Source organism: Athene noctua, chromosome 5, assembly GCF_965140245.1.
Source record: "Athene noctua chromosome 5, bAthNoc1.hap1.1, whole genome shotgun sequence".
In the NCBI taxonomy this organism is placed as follows: domain Eukaryota; kingdom Metazoa; phylum Chordata; class Aves; order Strigiformes; family Strigidae; genus Athene; species Athene noctua.
In genome coordinates this window covers 21,748,284-21,774,631 of record NC_134041.1, presented here as the reverse complement: position 1 = coordinate 21,774,631, position 26,348 = coordinate 21,748,284, and the positions used below count along the sequence as shown (strand labels likewise).

Below are 26,348 nucleotides of genomic sequence, written 5' to 3'. Positions count from 1 at the left end.
GCAGCATTAGCAAATATCTTATGGTAGCCTTCTGGATTTTATAGAAAATTGTGACAAAAATTATGTTCTGAAATAATAAATGTTAATTAAAACTTTGTTTTATTTCTGCTAAAATATGCATAAGGCATGTCCCTCCATTTACAAAGCTCTCAAACAGTTTTATATCATATTCTTAATAAAGCCGGTGCTTATTTTAACCAGTTTATTACTATAGTGACATTATCTACACATACAAGAGAAAAAAATATGTATTTTACTTCAGTTTGGATTAAAAAAAGGACTGTATTATTAAGATGCATCCCATGGTTCAGCAGTGCTATACCAAAAAACCCCCCTGTTTCCAAACTGCCTGGAAACACCATATATTAGAATTGTATTCAGTGTAATGACACACAAATACCAATGTATAAAAACTCCTAAGACTACCTTAAAAATTTTGCTACAATGTTTCACTATCTGATCTATATTTGGGCTCATATATTTAAATTAAAAATATATTCACAATAAAGACAAACTTTAAAAAAATCTAAAAAAGTGTTACTCATGACAGCAAATATAGACATATGCTTAGCATATAAGCAATTTTTACTGTGCTACAAATTGCTAATGAAATTAATATGGCATATCTATGTCAGAATGATGATGGAAGATGGAAGGCAAGAGTTAAAAATGTCATGTCTACTCTTGGATACAAATGTGCAGCAGACATTCAAGAATGAGCACTGAACAGCAGCTCAGGACAGATTTTTTTTTTTTCCTTCTGAAAAGAATTATAAATTCACCTAGTGGGAAATAATTAGAAAAATATATAAATGCAACTGAACAGAAATTTGGATTCACAGTATACAGAGCAGAAGGTATTACCTAATTAATCTGACATTTTATTTTCCCCTTCATTTTTCCCAGTAAAAATATCTTAATTCTAGATATCTAAAAATATATAAGGAGCTTACCTGGAAAGAGTGGAACTGTTTAGTAACTTCCTGTGGAAAATAATCAGCATTAAAAATGAACAGAACAATGAAAACAAAGGCAAGGAAACAGTTCTTGGACTTTCTTAGATTAACTGAATACCATAGGTAATGATACACTACCACATATATGGTATAATACCATGTTCTAGATAAACATTACCTTTCTAATACACAAAAATATCCATAATGTTTTTTAATATCTCGTTCTTACAAAATGGGTTTTTCAGAGAAGAAAACAATGAATAACTTTCCTCATTGACAATACCCAGAAACGCTGTCAACAGGAAGAAAATGAGCCACTTCAAATTTGGAAAACGATGATTGCTTAAATACAACAGAACATGCACAGCTGATAAGGAAATAAATTAAAATATGAAAGTTACTGACAACAAAAACTAGAAGAAATGCAATATTTCATTTAACAATTTTAAACGAATTTAACAAAATCCATTACAATCTTTTGAATTACAGCCATAAAAATAAGGTAGGAACACAGAACAATTGTGTACTTCTAAAAAGACTGTATGAGTAACCGAAATGCAAGTATATGCTACCAAAATAAGACTGTTTCTCTGAGGAAAAATAAGACAATAGTTTCTAAAAAGTTACAGTAAAAACCCCAAGGTGTCAACTTGTAGAAGCTGGATCTAGAACATTAATCTACCCATTAGGAAAACAAACAAAAAGGGAAGTTTTCTTATAATTTGTCTAAAACAAAAGTAGTTTAACAGAACTATAAACTTATCTGAATTATTTGAGAAAAAAGATTATTTGGCACAGAAATAGAATGTTTAAAGAAAAGTTTATCTTACTTTATTACAATCAAGATTTTTTACCACTTAACTACTGATTTATTGTTTTGAAGATAGTTCTACATTTATTATTTCACCGTTTATCATGTATCCCAAAGATTCTCAAATGAAACTACCAAATATCCAAGTATTCAATAAATACTAGTACACCCATTATTCAAGTTTGTTTTTTTTTAAAAAAAACCCACCCACATAATTCAAATTACTGCAAATAAATACCTAGCTATAACTTTATAAATACTTAAATAAAATTCTAAGTATAGGTTAGCCTCCTAAATATACAACTAAACTAACAAACCCATTGTCTAAAAGTCAGAAAAATAGTTCAAAGAGCCAGGTTTATTTCTGGAAAGTTAAGATTTCCATAGATTGCTTTTGGGGCAAACTCAAAGCACACTATCCCCTACTTCCCAATGCTCTGTGCTAGGGATGCTTCTTTGGTTAGTTAATGAGTTATAGATGTAAAACTGGGTTGTTTTGGTTGCCTTTTTTTTTTTTTTTTTTAATTTTAAAATCCAGATACAAAAGTATCTCAATGAGAAAATGTGCATATGCTCTCAGATTGCAAAGGTTACAGAAAACAGTAAACCCTCCCATCCTTTCTGTTCTCAAGAAACTTATGCTGTCTTCCCTCTGTCTAGAATAATGCTTTTCAACATGGAGGACCTCAGACAAGTATTTCCTGAGCCTGTTGAAGGGCCAAGGAAAGACAGCTCAAAATGCGAATTCCTATTTCCTTTACAGCAACAAGTGTAGGGATACATCTATCCCTCTAGCAGCAAATTTAACGGAACTGTCAATTGAAAGCACGAAAGAATCGCTAATCTACAGACAGGAGTTACTGTTCCTTAGTACAGTAGATAAACATTGTTTTCCAAAGCCATATGACATCCTATTCAACAGCAAAGAGCACATATTCCTGTTCTTTCCTTTAAACTGATCTTTACTGACAAATACTGACAGGTACACCCAAAGTATTAAAACTGGGGTAGACGTAAGAGAACTCCAGCAATGTGGTGATTATTTGGCCTCTTTGGTCCCTTCCTCTGCAACGGGCTTGAAAGCGTTCTGAACCTGCTGCTTTTCTTGAGAAATTCCTCAAGGAAGTAACCAATTATATCATCTGAACATTTCCACTCCTGTGATTCATGAAATTAAAAGTATTATTGTGCAGGCCAAACTCCAATTCAGATATTACTACCAACGCTTCTCAGATCATTTCAGAGTCATGTACTTCCCATTCTACATTAAGAAATGCTTCAAGCCACTTTTCTATGCATACATCTTACCTCATGCTGTATTTCAGTGGTGAAATTACTAAACATACTTTTTCAAAGACTTTGCCATATGAGTGCTATACATAGAAGGTTTAATATTAACACAGAATGCCAATTTAAGGTAATACATGATAGTTTTGACCACCAAGTAGCAGAGCTCTTGCAATTATTGCATGCTGGGATAGATTCACAGTTCACAATGCTTAGCAAGCCCTTAGCATAACTCTGAAATTTATTTAATGTCTTGCTCTGATACGATAAACAAACAAAAAGTTCATAATCCATGTCATTGCCAACAGAAGGAAGACACAATTTTTACTTGGCTGACATAAGTGGAATTTTTCCTTTTCCATTTACAATACTTCATTCAAAAATCTCAGAGCACTGTTACACACTCTCCTTGCCAACCCACCACTAAAATGTGGAAAAGAGGATGAGGTACTTTGGTAAACATTTTAAAAAACCTCTCTCTTCACAATGTGTTCATTAGCACAAGACAGAAGAGAGAAAGAGAGAGGGGGGTGGGGGGGGGAAAAGAAATCATATATTTTTACCACTTGCCGTTCTACAGCTATGGGACTATTGATATGTTTTGGTATAAATGCATACCTTTAGAAGGTAACGTGGATAAGAAGTGACTCTACATTGATACCCATTGTGAATATGTTTCCAGAAAACAAATTAATTTTAAGAGAGGGGTTTTTTTTGTTTATTAGTTCTGGCATTCTTTGGGGGGTGTTTCTGGCTATATGCAAATACTTCAACAAATGTTTGTAACAGTCTAACCAATCTAAGTTTTAGTTGCATCTAGGTTCCTTTGTAAAGGTTTTTTTGGTTTAAAACAGAAGAACAGCATGCTTTTACATTTACCTATTGCACAATTAATTAGTTTAATTATGTCTCCTATTAAATTAATTCCACTACTAGACTGAATAGTTCCAGAGAACCCATTTTGGTCTGTTGGCTCAAGGACTTCCAGAACAAAATAATAATAATAATAATAAAAAAAATCTCTAATTAAGCCATTACATAGAAATGTACTGAAAAAGACTTGGTGAGCTCATGAATAAACAACACGTTTAAAAAAACACCTCTGTAATACAGTACAGTATATAGATGATATACCATAATAGCGCCAGATGGAGCTGTTGTAGACAACAATAACGCATTTAAAATGTTTATTATGGGCTTTTTTTTTTTTAAATTGTGGTTAAAAAAATCCCCAGAGGATATTTAAAGCATAAAAACTACTTTTAAGATTCTACCAAAAGGTTGATTTATAACAAATAAAAATAAAAAGAATGAACATTACATCCAAGCGAGCACTCCACCTTAACCCTACTCTTAGTGCTGAGTTAGTGCAGTAACTTCTGGCCTGTGTTCACAGAATTACTGCATCTGTTGGAACACTACAGGCTATCCTGATGAAGGCTGGAGTATCAACACAGATTTCGAGATTTCAGTCTGAATTTCTCCCTTTGTGTACTTAGGTGAGAATGTTAACATTCTTACAATAGTTTTCTATAAGCAACAGAATTATAATATTATAATTTAATAACAGATTTGTTATTAAATCAGTCTTCTAAAAATAGAAAAATATTTGATATTGTGAAAGTGTCTTTCAATCATATGTCAATCTTCACAGCTTTAATAAGGAATACCTAATTAGAACCATCACTTTAGAACTATGATGTGTATTCAACTGATTCCATGTAAATAGACAAACAGTTAAAAACATATTTACTAAGATTAAATATAGTCAAATTGCAAAAACATACAATCTGACAATGTTGTCATGTGCTCTTTCAAAGAGTGCATAGGACATATTTCTGCAGCAGTCAATACAGTAAATTCTTTTGATGCAATCCCAGTCAAAGCTGTAAACATTCCTAATTGCAGTTTCTTGGAAACTTTTTGTTCCTTTCAAGTTTTTATTAGCAACTTGCACTGGGCATTCCCCTGACATTTTTTTTTTTTCATTGGTTACAGACAGTATCATCATCCACCTTTAACCCCTCTGCCTGTTCAAAACTACTCGTAAGCATTTCTTCAATAGATTCAGGATAGTAATCCTTTCCTTGCAGTGCACAATGACACTTTCCATATGCCATTGTTAGCAAGGCCCCCAGTGCACGATCTTGAGAAGCAGGTCGATGAGGAAGTTTGCTATGCCTTAATGGGATTTCCTGCAGGTTTGGGATCATAACCATATAGGAAAGTAGCTGCTATTACAAGGACGGCTCCGAAGAAAAAGACACTGAATAGAATAGGGATAAAAAAAAAAGTTAGCTCAATTTAGGTGATGCAATTTTATTTACATAATACAACCAAAAGAAAAGACATTTTTCCTCTGGGAACACAGAAAGATAAATTGTGTTTGTCCAATTTATAAAGAACAACATAATTTGCATATATTTATTATAGAATGATGCAGGAAGAAGTTGAAATAAGAAACTTACATCCATGAAGTAATGTATCATTATACTGACATTCTCAAAATTAAAATTATAGTTTCATGGAACAATTGTCAAAAGTAATCGGACCAATCCAATCTTTTCTTTTTTCTTTTGCCTAAAGTTCTGTGCAAAATGCAAGCAGAAGCTAAAGAAGTGCAACTGCGGTGGTTACCCAGGCACTTTTAATATCTTAAGTACATCATGTTACTGGAGTTGAGCTTGCTTTGAAGTTCAAAGCTTATGTCAAAACAAATTACTGCTGCCCAAGAACCAGTTTGCAAGTCAGTATAATCTAATTTTTGGCAGATACATAAAGATTTATGTAAGGAAAAGATAATAAAGGCATCTTTTGTACTGTGACATATGGGCTTTTCAAGTTGTTTTGATAGTTACAAGTCTGAAACAAAATCTCCAAAGCCAACATACAATCAGTACACATTTTAGAAAAGAACCTTGTCATAAAGACATGACAATGTTGACAATTTGATCTTCTGAACCAAATGCTAAAAAAACTGTGGCGCATGACACGATAATCCTTCAAAGAATACAGTTAGCCTATTTCTGGACACAATCCATTGCAACACATTCAAGCACTTAAGTGCTTTGCATTTATTATCCCAATCAAAAATGTTTGTTGAAGTGACAGAAACAATTACGCAGTTTCAGTTCAAATAAATTCAGTTGGCATAAGAAAGGTACTAAAGATTAAGTTTGATTAACTCAAATTAACTCAAGTTTTATTAAATGAGAAGGCTTCAAGTTCTACCTACTGCTAGTTAGATCCATCTCATTTAATTATTTACCACTGTTTCCATTTTCACCATGTTTGCAGAAGCTGGTAAGTAACTTATTAATTTTCCATTTGAGCACACAGAAATCTTAAACCACTTTATGTTTAATAGGACAAGCATAGGCTTTATAATTTAAGCTCAATGTCTTCCACTTTTTAAGCCTAAAACTTGTTCTACTTCCTTTTTTGAGTGTTTAAGTCCTGCTAATGTTGCAAATACTACTTTTAGATAAAAAGATATTTCTTTGTATCAGATACAACTGTAATATTATTCAAAATATTTGTACACTAGGAGTATGTGTAATATTATGTGAGGAGTGCAGGTCAATTATAAGCAAAATCCTATTAATATATCTGAAAGTTGTAATATTACTTCTACACCTCATATATTATTAACATGCACTGCCAAGACAAGCACTATTCCGGAACCTACCCGTGTACAAAACCTGCAGCGCACAGAGCTTCTAAAATCTGATTCACAAAACATTGAGACACAGTGTATTGGGGCCTAGAAGCCTATAGCAAGCATTTTTCTCTCACTCTTGGTCAAGTGCTTTCACTAATAAATGTGGCGTTGACTTTAGAAATAAGCTCAGCTCTTGGGCTTCGGGGTCCAATTACTTGCTGTAGTGTAACTTCCATGCATGACTGCAATCATCTCTTTTAGAGACTGTTTTTGAGATGGAATGAAAACCAGTATAAAACGATTATCACCATTATCACTGCTCAGCCGTATCGCCTCTTGCGACGGGGTGCCTTGGGGAAGATGTGTCAGTTCAGAGGACAAAGAGAAAAGGAGAGCCGGGCAGCAGCCAGCAGGGGGGAGGCTGGCTCGGAGCGCCGAGCCAGGCAAGCACCCGGACGGGGTGTGTGTGTGGGGGGGGCTCTGCCTTCCGCACAGCGCGGAGCGCTGCGGGCCGGACGGAGCGAGGTCGGGCGCGGAGGGTATGAAGAGAAAGGGACGGTGAAGTAAAACAGGGAGCCCGCGAGCGAGTGGTTCGTCAAAAGCCAAGGTTGGAGATTCCGTAATTCCTGACCTGTGGAGGGCTCTACCTTACAGAAAACTGAATCTTGCCAACTGTACTGAAAAAATTAAGCATGAGTTATGGTACGTTATGAAACTAAACTTTTATGTGCCAGTTGTATCTAAATATTCTAAAAGTGTGGCTTGGACTGTTTTTTTATTTATTGCTTTGCAGTTATATCTGGTAAGCATTAAGTTTTCAACTATTTTTCAGGATACATGGAAAATAATTCTTACCTTGTAGGGACAAAATCTTGCAGCCAGAAATAGGAGATCAATGTTGACAGTATAATAGAGAGAGAAGTTGCAAATCCCTTTAAAATGTTGTCCGCATATTTTATAACAGCAGCAATCACCAGTCCTCCAAGTGCCTGGAAAAATATTGAGGTTTGGATTTGCAACCTGATAATTCCACTGAGAGCATCTATTTTAACAACACGCACTTACTTTAGGAAAAGCTTTGGTCTGTGTTTAGGAGCATTACATTTGGTTTATGCTATGGATATGCACTGTTGAAGATAAATATTGGAGTTCTTCTCTCCCATTAAAGAAATTCTTGATCATTTTAAGTTAGTGGAAATGCTTGTACTACACATTTTTAGAGAACAGAAGGAAAGATGCATTTTTTAAAAAAAAAGTCAAAGAAATAATGCTTGCATGCTTTTATATTGCACAATACTTACATATTTTCCAGGTTTTTATTTAGAGGTTTAGTCTAAGAGTGACAGATCAGACTTTTGACTATAGAATTCTCAGTAGCTTTAATGACACCCATTAGTTTCCCCAGTCATTTATAGAAGAGTAAATCCCAAGTCCTTCACAGAAACATGTGATACAAGGTATCTCACCTGTAGAACAACAACTATCCAAGTAAGTTTATTGTATCCTTGAAAAAATCCATTCTTTGACAGTTGTTCTCCATCATAAATGTATACACCCATCAGTCCAAATATGCTACCAAAAAATCCTGAAAGTACAAGATTGATTTAAACACTTCAGGTGAAAAACATGCAAACAGGTTCCTTGTCCTCAAGGACTGCTCACATATATCTGACTTTAAACTAGGACTGCTACTTGCAATACCGTTGTGTTCAAATGCAATCAGTGTTCAGACAGATATTCTCTTTTAAAAACTGTTTTCCACACTTATAACAAGTTTTGACTGTTTCCATTAGGATGTTCTTATATACTTATCTTCCATTGCTTTCTACTGGAATGGGATGGCATATAGCAAAATTCACTTAAACATAATTTCAGTTTTCCTGAAACTAGCCATGACTGAAGGCTGAAGTCACACTATAACCTGGAGAGAAAAACAGGGAAAATTTTCAGTGGAGGAGATGGTCACTGATCGAGAGCAGGACATAATCAGTTTGCCAATTCAGACAAGGATCTTGGCTCAGAAGAATCCTGCTTCCAGTCTCAAATACAATGAATGTTTACCAGTGGAGACAATGTCAAAAGAAGAAATTGAGATGAGATTAAAAAGTTTATAATTTGGTGCATATGATGTTCTATCAGATGCGAAACTTTTCCTAATCCCCTGAGGCATGGAAGTAATACAAGCACCTCCTCTGTGACTGATGAAGGCTCTAGTCCTGAGCAGGAAAGGGGGAACATTTTTTTCTATTTTATTTCTGCCAAAAGCTGACCTCTATTTTCATCTCATTCCTTTGCATCTGAAAAGGGTGGCATTGTTTTGAACAAAATAAAACCTTCCATTTGACAAGAAATAATTATTTTTGTAGTAATTAAAAATTTAGGTTTCATTCAGATTAAACCAATTACTTCTCTTTTCCAATTGATTTGATAAAATGAATAAAATCAACTATTCATACATCCCTAATATAATACTGGTATGCATTAAAAACTGGTTTTTTTTCAAAAATTATTCTAATATATTTTCAAATTTTTTTCTACAGTTCTAATCATTCTCTATAGATATGAAAATGAAAACCAGGTTTGCCATATGGTTTTGTTCTTTGTGTGAAACAAGAAAAGCTGTTTCAAAGCTCTTGCTTATGACTGACTTGCTCCTGAATGTACAGTGTCTTAAGCAGTCAACAATCTTGCACTTGCAGAAAGGATACACTAATGTATTTTTGAAATTGTGATTTCATGTTTTAAATATTTTCTAAAAGCTGTATCAGGAAACCTTCTATGAAATATGACAATATTTCATTTTTGAACTGAAAAAAACCTTAATAGTAAACATATTCTACTAGATTTTGTATTGAGGCAAATTAAGCTCACTGACAAAAAATTAAATTAAAAAAATCAAGTGATTCAATTCTAACTATTATCACAGACATTTGTGTCTTCACATATCACAGCCCTAGTTATTTCCACAGTCTGTTCTGATCTCACTGTTTTCAGCAATTACTAGAACATTCAATATATGCATGCCAACTATCAGACTAGCAAATTCGTTTTCACACATAGTTTTTGCACTGTAGAAAAATCTGAAGAATGTCTTAGAAGAGATCACTGATTTTTCAACTATTATGAATGTTTAATTGGAAATTGTTACAGATACCTGCATTGTTGCTCATCAAAGCACTTCTAGCATGAAAATTGAGAACAATAACAATAAGCTTTCCTTGGCAATGGATTTTACATTGCAGCTCCATCCAGAGCACCAAATCTTACCTCAAATTCTGGACCAAGCCCCAGCTACCCACCCTTCTCTGCCTCCAAAATTCCCCAAGATAAACCTTTCCTAATCCCCTACACCCCGTTCAAGAAAACTTAAGTTTTAATACACACAAATTCAATAAATCCTAGCAGACAGTAAGTGGAGGTTTTGATCCCCTTCTCTATCCTCAAGTTTCATACCATTATGGACAAGTAAATTTTGATTATATATTAAAACATAATCAAAACGCAGTTCTGTGTTTATAACCATTTATAATTAAAACACAGCAACAGGAAATGAAAGGAAAAAATATTGCTGGTATTCAGACATTTTTGACCATACTAGTTTTTGACCAACTATCTAATAACAAAAGAACACACCATCTCCTGTTTTTATGGTACTTTATTACATTCTACCGGATTCATTACACAGCATAATCCACTAAATAAATAATCTTCATGCCTTAATTCTACAGTCTATGGATTTGATCAAGAATCTGTCCTAAGGTTCTGGAAAGTTCAAATTCTGATGAAAGCATTTATTCAAATATACAATAAATAATTACTGCCTACAGGTGAAGACTAGAGGGATTCCATCAGAGAAAGAAGGACAACTCTAACAATAAGTTTTGTTCCTGTTGCAAAATGGGAACAAAAAGACATTGCAGATGTCATATTTCCAACCCTATAAACTGGAAAAGATAGCTTTGAGGTGAGGGAAAGCTCATTCAGGAAAATGGATCAACTCTATCACCATTAATATCTAGGGTCTAGAAGACCCAGTACTATTTTGGAAATAGAAGGTATTATCTTACTGATAGATGCATAATAAGTAAGGGCATTAAAATAGTTAAGATGAACTGTCTTTTGCATATGCCTCTCTCCAGTGATTGTACAGACAAACAAACTGGCCTTTGTACTGAAATCATAATAATTCATTACCTCAACTTTATTCACAAAGCATTTTTTTTGTATTAAAGCTGCCAACCTATAAAAACTGCTCGCACAAACACAAAAGAAAAAAAATGTTAATTTTAAAACATCTCAAAACATTGATTTAGAAACATATTTTAATGTTCCTATATTCTCTAAAAAATGGTGAAAAAAAGGAAAAAGGAATGCTATTTATATTTATCAGATCTTATGAATTAGTGCAAAAGACAGTAATTTTTAAACACAGAGGATACACAGACTCGTGCATAAGAACATTCTTTATAAAATTTTAAATACAAATTCAATTGACAAATTCTGTACAAACTTCCAGACACTCTATGACCAAGTTAAATCAAGAACTAAGTTGAGATCAGAAAGCAACTGCTAGAATTCTATCTAGCAGAATTTATACTCTTGGTTTTAAAAGTTCATTTATGCAGAATACTAAAATGTTGGTGATTTTTTAAAAATTTATATGGATATATACATTTTCTTAATTATTTATCTTAATTCCTCAGAATGCAGTATTTCTAAGACAACTAAAATTAAACTTACCAAGCTGAATGTTTCTGATCCACACAGACTGCTTAGTTTCCTTTAAAATTTTCTCAAAATAAACCCCAGCAAATCCACTAGAAAAGCATGCTATAAGAACTGCGATCAAGCCTACAAACTGAGATCCTGCTGAATGTTCCTTAGCAGCTGTTCCTTGAGAGTCTGAAGGCCACTGAATGTAAAAACAGTTATACAAAATTCACTGATAAAGTCATGAGCACCTATAAAATGCAAATTTGTTTTTTAGCAACAATAACAGTTACTAAATACAGACAATCACATGCTTGTAAAGTTCTGTATTTTTCACCATAAATACTTTTACAGGACTGCAAAGACATAGTTTTTCTTTCTACATTTTTGTAAGGAATAAAACTGTGCCTGAACTGCGAGAATACCCATCAATTTAAATAGGTCCAAGATCTGTGTTTTACAAGCCAGACCTGTTTCTGAATCTCAGCATGACTTTCCATGGTCATTCACTTTTGACACCCAACAGTTAGTTACTTTACAAATATAAGCACAGTTAGAAAACCACTTACACCAGCTGTCTTTAAGATGGAACGAATTGTCTTTTGTATGTGCCTCTCTTCAGTGATTACACAGATGATTAAAACAAGCTGAAATTGATGAAGCTAAATCCTACAACATATCTAATGCTGAGAATAAAATGCAATGCCATAGACAAAAACATACTGAAAAGCCTGTTAATTACTATCAGAATGTTTTGTCCTCATTTAGAATTATTAAATTTGAAAATTCTGTAAAATTTAATCCTCAGAATTGTTTTCAAATCTTTAAATTTTAAAATACAAATTTCTATGATATGCTAAAATCTGTTAAAAATTCTTAGAATAGTCTCTTATCCCATAATCCAGTCCTCTTGTACCTGCACTATTTAGAACAGAGGCCAAGTTTGCCTCTTGAAAAAGTTCCAAGTAAATTTGCCATGCTGAAACTGTACTACAAGGTGAGCAGCAGGACTGTACTTGCACAGAAGATCTGTGAATCCCTAATGTCTGAAGAAGTGCGTTAATAAATATTGATCACTGTTATTTGCAGTTTACTCCAGAGGCCCTGTTCCATGCTACAGTAGAGCACTGGGACCCAAAAGAGGTGTTACCTTCTGCCTTTGAACCATTTCTGGTGTCCTCTAGCCTGTGCTCCTGACCATACTCAGGTGCTCACGTGCAGCTGGTAGTATCAGAAAGCTGTATAATTAGTATAGAAATCCATGTTCCTTGAATAAACACATTAAACAAACACAAACCATCTGTTAATATTTACCTGCACAAATGCCACTCCTGTCATCAATATTACTAATGAAAGCCACTGGTATACACCCAATTTCTTGCTCAACATCGACACAGAAAACAATGCTGTGGTAAGAATTTTCAGCTGATATGTAACCTGAAAGAACCCAGAAACAGTTACTACTGCCTAATTAATGGGATTATTTGAAATTTACAGAGAAATCCAAAAGTACAATACCTGGTAAGTGGCTGCATCTAGGTTTGACAATGCTACATACAGCAAGTTATTCTGAAGAGTGTAAATTCCTGAAGGAATAGCAAGTTTAAGAGTTTCCATGGGTTTATTAAGGATTTCATCATGTAGCACTCTGTTCAGAGTCCGTAAATTGCACTCTACCCAAAGAAACAATAAAAGAAACAAACGTTCACTAAAACAAAAAGATAGCAATGTTCTGTTCTTAAAGATTGTTGTCCCCTTTTTATAGTTATCACTGCTATCAAGACCTCAAAAGTACTGTCTATGTTTGTTTGACTTTCATGAGCCTCATACACATAAGAAAAAAAGGCTGCAAGAAGTGTCTTCTTGTAGCCTGGCATACCATAACTAGAACAATTATTCAAAATACTTTAAGTAGAACTTATTGAAACCATATCAATATTCGAAAATGATACATTAAAGAGTGTCTCCTAAAAAGTGCACATTTAGAAGCCTTCTGTCATCAATATTTATGCATATACAATGATACTTTTAAGCTGCTGAAGATCAAATATATATGTCAAGGAACAAGATAAATTCAGTATAAAATGTACAAAATAAGAACTAGAGTAAATCTGAATACACTTTTTTTGAGCTTAAAACTGTGCTTCTTCCTATATAATGAAATTGCTTCCTCCCTTCTGCATCTATTTATTATATTATCATTCATGCTTTGGACACAAAGGTTTTCATTTCTTCCTACTTCTACACATGAATTTCTTAAAATGCCTACAAAAACAGCCTTTAAGCTGTTAGCAGAAAATTTTTTCTTGCGCTCCTCAGTATCTATATTCTTTAAAGAGAACTCTCTTCAGCAAATACACAGTATCTTGTATCGTGTGTGGAGGAGCGAAGTATGATCAGTGTCTTTCCAAGACTATTTCTTATATGAGAAGGGAAATGCTTTGTTGTATGCCTGTACTCACATGGCTGCCCTGCAGTTGCCACTACAATACAGCGTATTGATTAGGAAAATTATTTGGTGCAAAATTTGACACATACTGCTGTCTTTGTAGACCAATAGAACACAGGCCAAAATCTTCAGAAGTTCAGCAATAACTACTGCAGTAGAGGACAAGTAACGAGGTCCTTCTTCTTTCAGTGTCCGAGAATAACGCATGGTCAAGACTAAACTTGTGGTCTGTAAAACCAGGATGCCCAAGGAAAGGTACTTTAAATTGGTAGACATTTCTTAACTTTTTTCTTCCTGAAACAGATTAAAAACAACAAACCCAGACTTAAAAGGTAATACTGCAGATAGATGTTTCCCTTGGGAATCAGCGTATTAAAAAAAGTTATCCAGGAAGTTTAGCCAAAGGAAAAAAACCAACCTAATCTGATATTTAAAAAGAAAAATGAGATTAACATGTTAAATACGTTTTTCAAATATGTGATTACAAATGGGGAAGCATATCAGCATATTAGAAGTGATAATTAATGGAGAAATGAAATTAAATATTTCTTATCTGTAATAATAATAAAATAAGGACTATAAACTGATTTCACAGAAGAAATTTCCCAAGTTAAATCAATCATGGATTTCTTTATGTAGGTGAAGGCTCAGAGGGTATTTTCAAAGTGAGAAAGCCCCACACCATGGTTCTGCAGAATGCCCAGTACCCCTGCTGCAATGAGCTATTCCCTGAAAGAAGAGATCTTCTCATTCTTCTGCCTCTCCAAAGTTTTTCAGGTTGCAGTCTCTGCCTTGCCAGATGACACAGAGCCAACCCATGACAGGGTGAAGGTTAGGCTGCTTTAAATGAAAATGAGAGGTATGGCTGATGCTGAAGGAAAAGGAGAGTTGTGAGAAAGATGGTTGGACAGGAAAACATGGGATGGAGAAACTGCAGGGAAGACAACGCTAAACCTGTCCCGCTGATTATCCTACTCAGAAAAAAACAGCTGAATATAGAAGACTAGGTGACTGCACCTGCTTTCTCATACTGCACTGACTACCACAAACTTTACGTTAGTAAAGCTCATCATGTCCACCATGGATTTTTACCAAGTTGACATGTTTTTCTTTGCCCTTTGTCATCAATTAAAGTATTAACTTAGTGCAGAAGACTAATAGAGAAAGCAATTCTCATTTTACAAGTACAATGTATTACAAGGAAATTAAAAAAATGCATCACTGCTATGTGGAATATTATCTAATTTTCTTCTATTTTTCATATTAAGTAAGAAGAATTTCCATATGCACATAAATTAAGGCTTTCTATAAAAAAAATTACTACTGCCTTCACTGCCCATATACTCAAAGAGAGCAGTGTTTTATAATGCAAAGTAAAATCAAGTCAGTAATTAAAAGTTAACAAATATATTTTCAAGTAAAAAACAGTAACAAGTCAAGACAATGAATGTAGTTCTCACTTTCAGGAGTCTAGAGATGGCATAAGCAGCACTTATTGGATGCATATGCCAGAGTTGTCCTTATGCATGTTTTACACATACAGACACACAAGTTTTGAATCCTTAATTTTTTAGTTTTGTACACACTGCTGAAGGATGTGCTGGTACCTCTAAATATTTGCAGCTGAAACTGAAGCTGTTTCTTGCTGACTGTATTTCTCTAGCTCAAGACGCATTTCATAAAAATTATAACTGTTATTTCAGAGATCTGGAGAACTGTGCTGCTCAAATATTTCTGATTTGCCTTTATTTTGTCTCTAAGCATTAACAGATTTTCTCCAGCCAAGTATACAGTCAAATTTAACACCTATATGGCATGGATACTGTTGAGAAATTGCAGTTACCTGCAAACAAATATGAACTCCCAACAGCCACAGAGATATTAAATATATACTTGTATTCTACACAATAAAATTATTTACCTCAAAAATCATATGGCTGTAAAAATATTTGTGAAAGCATATTGGCAAAGGAGGAAGAAAAAGATGCCAGGATGCAGAAACTGAGGAAGAAATACACAAGGATTCCTTTAAGGAATCTTAATAGAAGATACTTTTGTATGAACTATGAAGTATGAACTGGCTGAAGAAACTAAAGATGCAACTGCACTGGACAATATAAATCAGACATGTAAAGCATAAAGGACAAGAAAGCTGTAGACAATATTCAAGATTTGATAACTTCTTCCACAGGTTCTGGCAGAATAACCCTTTACATGAGGATGTTAACTGTAGAATTATGCAACCCCATCAACAAAAGAGGGATCAGTTTGTCAAAGAGAAATATAAATTTGCTACAGCTGAGAACAAGGAGGAGAAACAAAAGAACAGTTCCCATGAAGGGACAAAGAGGGAACATGCAAGGTCAGAGATCATACTCTCTGGAGAAGTAGCAGCAGCATAGAGAAGATAAGAGGGAGGAAAAGGGAAAGCCAAAAAAAAAAAAAAAAAAAAAAAGTCCACTAAGAGAAAAAAGAGAAAATACAGGACTGAACTTCTTGAAAAGGTCTGCCTGCGCTGCTGGAAAAAACTGACATTGCAAAGTGTACATTTATGTGAGCCAACTTGCACAAACAATTTCTTCCACCTTTTTGATCTATCTCCTTTTTTAGTACTGAGACCTGAAATTTGGAAACACAAAGAGCAATACATGGTTAAGATGAACAACACTAAATTTCATGAAAGCACGCTTACAGATAAATAAGTATTTAAACTTTTTGGTTTTCAGTTTTCAAAATGCTCCTGAACAAAATACAGAAAATGCAAACACACATCTCTCCTGCACACGGACCTAGATTTTTGCATTCCGTGAACCTGTGAAGTGACAAAGGGTTTTACAAATGTTCAAAATTCTCAGAGATCAATTCCTTAATCTTCAAAATAGGTCACAATATCAGAAAACAATTCACATGAATTTCTTGCCGAAATACAACCCTCTATTTACTAAGCAGCTTAAAATGTAATTTTAAAAATAAATCACTAATACCTTGTTTATGAGCAAGTATCAAAGCATGCAGCATGAAAACACACCAAGAAGTACAACAGTTTAATAAGCCCATCAGCAAAGTCATAAGGAATACATACCACAATAGTATCTTAAACTACAGTCTTCTCTTCATTAGTAATCATGGTAAAAAAGGGAACTTTCCCCAGACAATGTGTTTCAAAAAGGTGCCAGTAGCAGAAAACATGTCTTTACCATAATTCACTAAAGCAGTTTCAGTTTCCAAAATTCACACAAAATGGACTTTAAGCATCCAGTGTGATAGCTGAAATACGGGTATTTGTTAAAAGTTACCCTGTCAGTGGTGAGTGAGACAGGCTTGTAGAGAACAAGTGTGTGAAGTACTTACAAATAGTTGATTCACAGAACACAGAGAACTACAGAACCCTGAAACTCACATATGCCAATAAAATAACCATCCTCTCCTGAGCACACATAATAGCTTATCAGCTCTCCTGGTCACTCTTCCTTTCTTTTAAAAAAGAGCTGCATATCACTTCATAGAACTTAGTGCAAACTGGGGACTGGATCCAGAAAGAGAGACAACTGCAGTTTCACAGCAGGTTTAGATTTACAGATTACTACCAGAAGTGTAATTGCTCTCTTCTAGCCACGAGCTCCTGCTACCCTCACTGGAACAGACTCTGCAGTCATATACTAAATGAACTACTGTCTTCAGTAACAGTCCACACTTTGATTGTCTTAAATCAATAATGAAATGAAAGTTCCCAATGCATTTCCTGTACAGAGTTACAACCAGGCTGAGATTTCTTACTGGGCTTCGGGCAGACTACTCAGTACTCTACAGAATGCATCTGTTCCAAAAATCAGATTTAGGTTTGCCAATTCAAAGACTGGAAGTTGAGTGGTCACGTTAACTCAGTGCAGTTTGAACTGTGTCTTACAGTGAGAGGTGCTAAGTACCTGCAGCTCCTTAACTGTAATGTAGCCTGTCACATCTGTTAACCCAGTGACTAGGCTCATTATTCTTTTATTAGTCTAATCGCTTTTGCATAGTTTGTTTAGTGTATCATGTAGACACACCCTACAGCCAGCAAGACAGAAGGCAGGGGAAGAGGTTAAAGGCAGGTCTATATGGGAAGTCAACATGCAGTAAGCTAAGGTGGTATTTACAGACGCGTCGCATTCAACTTCAGTACACACAAGTGAATAAAATGCAGATGGATACTACATGAAGCACTGTTCTCCTTCAAAGTATAAACGATAAAGATCATGTAAAGGTTTTATAGGCTCAGAAAACAAACCCAAACCAATCTATACAGGAAATAATACCTTCAGCTCAAAGTATCATACTGTGCAAAGTCTGAAAAATATCTTTTCAAAGGAAGCAGATCTTTTTCAAGTGGAAAATCACTTATTTCTACTTCATAATATTCCTACAGACAAAATTAATACATTTCTGACTTGTAGATTTTCATCTCCTTTAGTAATTTCTCCACACAGATTAAAATTTCGTATTTTACATTTCATTTTTATATCGTACCGACACTTGCCCTCCTAAAATACTGGTAAATTCCAATGTTTGCAGATTAAATGCATTAAGCCAAAAGAACATAATCAATTTGACTTAACAAACAGTAAACATACGATATACGTTTTATTTTTCTCTATCCATTCTTAACAAAACTCACTACTATTAAACAGAATTCACTACATGAGCAACAAGAACATTACAGGACTTTTCTTAACCTTAAGATTTTGTTTTTTAAAGATCTGAGGGTATAAACTTTTGAACTTCTCAGCTGCTAAATAGCTACAGTAACAGAATCTTGTGCAAAATTAAGGATTAGTTTATGAATTTACTGTTGACTTTGTAGGCAGTCTCAAAATCTGACAATTACTTTAGTTTGAGGTATCTAAAATACTAAAAAAAGATAACTCCACACCAAATGGAGAAATGGAAAGGTGACTAACTTATTTTAACTATTGTTTAGTTAAACTCAGAGACTAAAGACTGTCTTGAGACATTTTCCAAAGATGGTTGGCATCATAATGCACAATGTGGAGATCCTTCCAGCAAGCACGGCCTAATACCATCTGCAAGAACAAAAGAGCAGGGGCAACTCCGCAGATCCATGCACTCCCAAAATTTCACATCATGCTGATACAAATGTATTAAGATAAAGTGAGTGCAGAACTGTTAACACTCAACTTAGTCTAGCAAAGCATCTAGTTGATTAGAATGTTTTAGACTCACTGAAATTTCAAGGTCAGGGTGCCTTACATTTTCACATATTATTTAATAAATAAAAAATATGATGGTTCACGCACAAATGATCCAAATTTCGTTTATTTGACTGTGCATTTCATCTGCATCAGTTACACCAAAGGTTCTTTCAGTATCCCTAACTATCCAGTATTCTGCATTATACTTCATTAATTCAGCCTGAATTACTAAGAGAGTTTTGCTTACAGTCATTGCAGCCGGTTCACTTTTTGTTATATTCATGAAATTTAATTTTTCTTAGATTTCTGAAACTTCAAGAGAGTATAAACAAACGTGAAAAAAAATCAGCATTAAAAAAAACCCCAAGCACCAAGCTACTTCTCAAGAAGTAGCTAACACGACAAAAAACGCAATTAACAGTGAATTACAATAAATCACATAACAAAAAAGCAGGTTAAATTAACAGATTAAAATAACAGCATGCTCTCCGTCAAAGGACTGAGCAATCTACAGTAAAAGTCACGCATGCAGTTACTACCAGGTTACAGATGTGACAGGCTACATTACAGTCAGTGAGGTGTAGGTACTTTGCACCTCTCACTGTAAGACACAATTAAAAGGTCACTTTTAGTTTCAGGATACCTATGGATATGATGTCTATAAATCAAGGTCCATTTACCACTTAGCACGAACACATCTGTAGAGCAAGTTCATTCAGATAAAATGAGAGGAATACATGACAAATGGGAAGGTAAAATACACTGCTGGTTTAGGCTCCGGTCCTGCAATTTACACCTCATTAGCAGAGCCAAGGATTCCGCACAGGCACAAAAGCAAAGGCCTTCCTAGGTGACGGCCTAGGGATGCACTGTATCAAAACCAAATGCATACAAAGTAACAGAAAATGGTGAAACGAGGCCTTTCCAACAGGCTACAGAGTTAATATTGATATTATTTTCTATTCATTTACCAAAATATTTGACATAAAAATAACTTCTACTGGCAACTATTTCTTTACTCCTCCCTACTCTATCATAAGAAAAATTAAATTAAAAAAAAAAGAAGTTACTAACTACTATTATGCTTCCAATCTTCCCAGTGATGTCATTACGTGCATTACATTCCTTCCAGCCTAGCTGTGGAATGTTTTCACTGCTGACAGTCTTTTACAGTAAAACACCATATTACAGGAGTTATTGCTGTTACTAGCTCTAATTCCATTTTATGATTAAAGAGTTTAAGACTGCTTAATCAGAAGACACTTGCACATTAGTTAAAATACAAAGCCAAACAAAAACAGATAACCAGCCTCTTTGCAAAGGGCAAAGTTTAAGTTTTGTGTCAGTACACCAAGTTCTATGTCTGGGATTTGCCAGAAAATAAACACTGAGTCTGCCTTACAGAAGGAAAAACATAGTGGAACGCAAAGTACACTATTTAATTCCAGTGGAACAGGTATGGACACACTTCCTGGGAATTTGCTTTGAAATCAAGACAGCACATTAAAGAAACAAGTGTTCTCATATTTCTCAAATGAAATCTGAAGCCAGTGCTGGTGCTGAACCTATACAAATATAATAAGCCAGCAACACAAAGGAAAAGCACAGTTGGAAGGTGGAGCAGCAAGAGCTAGCTCACAGAACCTGAGGAACCTATAAGACTTCCCTGTATGCTTTCACATGGGCATTGCCCTCTTTCGCTGTGCTGGATAACACACAAGTAACATGCTACTTTCTATAACACAACTATGTTCCTCAGAGGAAAGTGCTATTCCATAAATCTTCTTTCCATTGGGCTCCATATAGCCTGTTTTATACCAAAAGTAGTATCTAATACAACAAATAGTTTATGTATAGAAATAAATGGATGGAAGGAACCTCATGAAGTTCAACAAGGCCCAGTGCAAGGTCCTGCACACGGACCGGGGCAATCCCCAATATCAATACAGGCTGGGGGATGAGTGGCTTGAGAGCAGCCCTGCAGAGAAGGACTTGGTATTGGACCAGAGTCAGCAATGTGTGCTTGCCGCCCAGAAAGCCAACCATACCCTGCACTGCATCAGGAGAAGCGTGGCCAGCAGGTTGAGGGGGGGGGATTCTCCCCCTCTACTCTGCTCTCATGAGACCCCACCTGGAGTCCTGTGTCCAGCTCTGGGGCCCCCAACATAAGACAGACACGAGCCTGTTAAAGGGGGTCCTGAGGAGAGCCACAAAAGTGATGGAACACTTCTATGAAAACAACTGAGAGAGTTGGTGTTGTTCAGACTGGAAAAGAAAAGGCTCTGGGGAGATCTTATTATGGCCTTTCAATATATAACGAGGGCTTTTAAGAAAGAGAAAGACTTTTTAATAGGGCCTGTAGTGTCAGGACAAGAGGCAATGGTTTTAAACTGAAAGAGGGTAGATTTCGATTGGATGCGAGGAAGATATTTTTTATGATGAGAGTTGTGAGACACTGGCACAGGTTGCCCAGAGAAGCTGTGGCTGCCCCCTCCCCGGAATGGTTTAAGGCCAGGTTGGACGGGGCTTTGAGCAGCCTGGGCTGGTGGAAGGTGTCCCTGTCCATGGCAGGGGGGTTGGGACTAGATGAGCTTTAAGGTCCCTCCCAACCCAAACCATTCTGTGATCAATATCCCAGATGCTGCTGAGGGTGCATAGACTTTTCCAAATCTACTAAGTGCTGCTGAACTCCATTATGAACAAGATTTTACATACATATGAATATTTTAACTGCCAAGTTTGGGCTGCAATCATTCAACAATGCACTTCTTTTTCCCTGCCCCTTCCTTTTATGTCTGTGTAATTTTTTCTTTTGTTATAAACTTATCTAATAACCTTAGACCTTTTATTTCTCACTTTAAAATGTCACTATTAATGCTTTTCATCTTCCTCATACTTGATACTGGTATCATCTTTGATCCCTCCCATAAGCTATCTATATTTGTCTGCTGTTCTTCCCACAAATACATGTCACTTTTCAACTAAACCACTGCAAATCACTTCATAATTTTAAAACTTACCTCACTCTTTCTTATGTTTTCCAGTTTGCTACTCATTCTTCTTGCTGGATACATTATAACGTGTATTAAGTAAACTATGGAAAAAATAAGCTATGTTTTTCTTAGAGCTTGTATTCTTCTTCAGAAGTGTTTTTAAAATCAAATCCTCTAGCAAAGTTTTTTCCTAGCAGAAAGCTGTAAAGATTTTTTTCACATGAAGGTTTTCTTCAGGGGATATTTCCAACTTCTCCACTTAAATTAAAAAAATTCTTAACTGGTGAAAAAAAAAAAAAGTCACTACATTCAAATAATATTTTCATGACAAGGATATCAAGCACAACACTGTAGAACACTGGTGGATATTGCTCCCTCAACATCACGTAGCTCTCTAGCCACAACCCTATCTCGGTGTGCTGCTTTTGGCTGGGATAGAGTTAATTTTCTTAATAGTAGCTACTATGGGGCTGTGTTTTAGATATGAGCTGAAAACAGTACTGATAATTCAGGGATGTTTTCCTTACTGCTGAGCAGTGCTTACACAGAGTCAAGGCCTTTTCTGCCTCTCACCCCACCCCACCAGCGAATGAGCTGAGGGTGCAAGAGGAGCTGGGAGGGGACACAGCCAGGACAGCTGACCCCAACTGACCCCAGGGATATCCCACACCATACGGTGTCATGCTCAGCGTATAAAGCTGGGGGAAAAAAAGGAGGAGGCGGGGGGATGTTTTGAGTGATGGCATTTGTCTTCCCAAGTCACCATTATGCGTGATGGAGCCTGGCTCTCCTGGTGATGGCTGAACACCTGCCTGACGATGAGAAGTGGTGAATTAATTCCTCTTTTGCTTTGCTTGTGGTTGTGGCCTTTGCTTTACCTATTAAACTGTCTTGATTTCAACCCACTTCAGAGTTTTCTCACTTTTATCCTTCCGAATCTCTCCCCCATCCCACTGGGGTGGGGGGAGGGAGTGAGCGGCTGTGTGGGGCTTAGTTGTCGGCTGGGATTAAACTATGACACTTGGCTTTTTTAATATCATGCAAATGCTTTTTAGCACTGGCAAGTGCACTTATGCACAGAGCAGTTACACATTAAAATGTAACTCCTAAGGATCAACCAATGATTTATTCTCAACCGCTCCAAAACTCAAGACTTCTGACAAGGATAATGGAGGCTGTATCAGTGTTTCACTGGCCTATGACTCAACCAGGAAACTCCACTGTTGCCAAGTGTAACAAATGGAATGCAATTAGATATTAACTAATATCTAATTTCAGACAATGCTATAAATTGCTCGGATTAGTTAAGGTTTTCTTACAGGTTGACAGAAAACCTAGCAGAAAGGGAACTTAACACTGCTGAGTTTTTTGATGACCTCATAAAGGGGTTTTGTTTTGTTTTTCTTTTGTGGGAAAAAAAAAAATCACCATTCTAATCTATGTATCAGACAGGAGAAGTTGGGCACTGTGAAATATGTGGCTAAATACTCTTTAAGGCCACCTCCTTTATCCTTTACACCAAACAAGGAACCCAAAGATAAGATTCCTTTGACTAATGAAAATTTGGTTTGATTAATATTAAAGGAATCACATATTGAGTATAAATATTCAGCATTCAGGAAAGTCAGGCCCTTACTGAGCTGAATCTAACACCATATTTCTTGTAAGATGAAGACTTGAACTATGTGCACAGTAGTGCAATAGTTTTATATTGACATAAGTAATCAAGCCAAACTCTGCCTGCCAGCACAGAAATTTGATACAACCTGCCTTAACTGCCTCTCTCTTTTACAAACAGTACATACACTGCGTTCATTGTATAGACCACAGTACAGAAAAATCCTAGTTGTCACATTCAGATTCTGTGAGCAAGGAGGCATTCAGTTCTCGGGTTTAGTTCAAATGCCCATCCCTCCTCAAGCATACAGGAGTGCGACGCCATGAACTGAAGCACTGCCCAAATGCAACTCCTGCAGATGTATCAAGCCAATGAAGGAGCTTGATTTAAGGTGCTGAAAGACTGAACATTGAATACAGCTGGGGTTCAGCTAGAGCTTACACTTACACTATTTAGGAACTACTAATCAAGTCTAGATGCCCAGACAATGCAGCCACTCTCTGTCAAGGTGATCTAGTCTGGGTAGAGTAAGAAACTAGATACTACAGTGAAAACAGATCTGTAGACATTTATTGCAGAAAGCTAGTAATTACAAATAAAATTAGACAGCTGAACAGTGTACTAAAAGTATATGAATATAAGACAAGAAGGTTCAACAATTCAATGAGAAAATCCCAAACTCCTAACCATCTTACATTATTATGCTAGATCCAAAGAAGTACAGATCTTAAGAATCTCTCCTCCCCTCTAGAGACACCTTCTGTTGATGTGATCTAGCTGGGCAGCCTCCTGAGTTACAGTGAAGGTGCTGAGCCTGTGCAAGCAGCATGTACATGGGTATGAACTGAAGTAATCAGTGAAGAGTAAGTTCAGGTGGCAAGCAATTCAAGAATAAGAGAGGAATAACTATATCTAGCAAGCCTATCTCGAAGATCAAGTACGTGTTGCCCTCACTTAACACTGCCAAATCCAGAACTGTTTTAAGCAGACACGGGGCATTTGATTTTCCTAGGTACCTGGTTCAGATGATCCCTGCATTTTTCTTGTTATTGCAAACAGCAGCATAACTAGCATAAGGAATTAGGCTGTGTAGGCAGCCTGTAAGATTGCTGAAGACGTAGGGTCACTCCTAACAATATGCTGCTCTAAATAAAGCAAATTTATACTATCACCACAGTCTTTCCCCAAACCAGTATTTTTCCTACACGTTCTACTTCTACAAACCAGAACATCACGCATCCCAAACCAACAGATCTTTATCTCCCAGAAGTGTAATTTTCAATTACAAGTTCTCACAATGCCTAACAGCCTACAAGGGAAACATGAGTGACAGTTTCTAAAGAGGTTACTGTAAATCAGTTTCTCCACAACTACCACCTCCCTCAAACTCACCCTGCAGTCTCTAAAGAAATTTGATGTTGCTTATTCTTTTATAAAAGAAAAGCACGCATCACAGAGCTAGAGTCTGTTCTAGCAAACTGTCTACACAGTGACAATTTTTGTGGAGCAGGTCCTGTGTAGTAACTTAACAGATACAGCTGAACTGGTCAGGCTCAACTCAGTCCATATACAAAGAGTTCAGATGAGTAAAGTGCAGCACCTCTGGAGAAAGGAAACCCCACAGAATTTAGGAGAAGCAGTTTGTCACCTAATGTTCACTCTAAAACCCACTTTGTCAGTCTGCACATATGTTCTCTGAAAAACAAGGGCTGCCCTAGATCCCAACCATCCTGTGTAGAGGCCACCGTGACAGACAAGCTTCCCACTATGGTGCTCACTCAGTTTTATAAAGGTTTGTTGCATATGTTCTTTGTCCCAAATAACACACCCCTCCATCACAAGAAGCAGCCTCAGTCTTCTCCCACCCAACTACTCTTTAAAAATCTTATCTCTGGTATCCAAAACTTCTTCGCTCTGACTTAAAATACAGTTCATAAGAGTCAATAAAATGAAACAATCTAGAGTACCTTTTAGTGTTTATCTTTAACCTTCCAGTATATTCCACAATATGTATTATTTTATTACGTTCATTATCTCTGCACCTTCTGGTTTTCTGACTTAGCCCCTAAGCTTTGTACTGCTAGAGGGTTTCTCATTTAAAAAACCCAGTGTGAAATTGTGATGCCATGAAAATACTTATGAAGTGGGCATTTCTGTTACTTCACATACAGCACTAGATCAAGCATAGCGAGCCCCTTCCCAGCAGAGCACCAGCTGCACCTACACCAAGAAACCCAGCGAGTGACCAGGGTCAGCAACGCCACAGCTGCCGAGCAGATCCGTACCGCTTCCCAACTTCAGAGAGCTGCTTCCCCACAGTAACTTCACCTTCGCGCCTCCTCTCCCTCTCCCCCAGACCATTCCGTTTACAGACATTTCTCAGTTTCTCCTCAGCCCCGCTCCCTCCCCCCCAGCCTGCTCCCACGGACCTGCTTCCCACGCCATCCACCGACCCCAAACGCGTCCCCCTCCCACACCCAAGGCCTCCCTCAGGCGCCTTCCCTCATCCATAGCCCCCGCACCGCGCCCTGCGGGGCAGCCTCAGCCGGGCTCTGCTCCTGCCGCTCCCAGCCCAGGCCTACCCACCTGCCGCACCGGGCCGCCGGCCCAGCTCGCCCCGCACCGCCGGCTCGGCTCCCACCAGCCACCCGGTGTTTCCGGGTGCCGCGGTCCC

The 26,348-nt window shown here is 36.5% G+C and overlaps 1 protein-coding gene across 1 annotated transcript; it reads right to left on the bottom strand.

The window, feature by feature from the left end:
- Positions 1-60: 60 nt before the first annotated feature.
- On the bottom strand, positions 61-26,348 carry SLC35A3 (solute carrier family 35 member A3). The gene is made up of 8 exons (XM_074906644.1): positions 26,261-26,348; positions 13,964-14,168; positions 12,944-13,098; positions 12,740-12,862; positions 11,456-11,627; positions 8,182-8,300; positions 7,571-7,704; positions 61-5,320 (listed from the first exon to the last, which is right to left on the bottom strand). Exons 2-8 carry the CDS (start codon positions 14,148-14,150, stop codon positions 5,230-5,232), a joined length of 981 nt encoding a protein of 326 aa, XP_074762745.1. The 5' UTR covers positions 14,151-14,168; positions 26,261-26,348; the 3' UTR covers positions 61-5,229.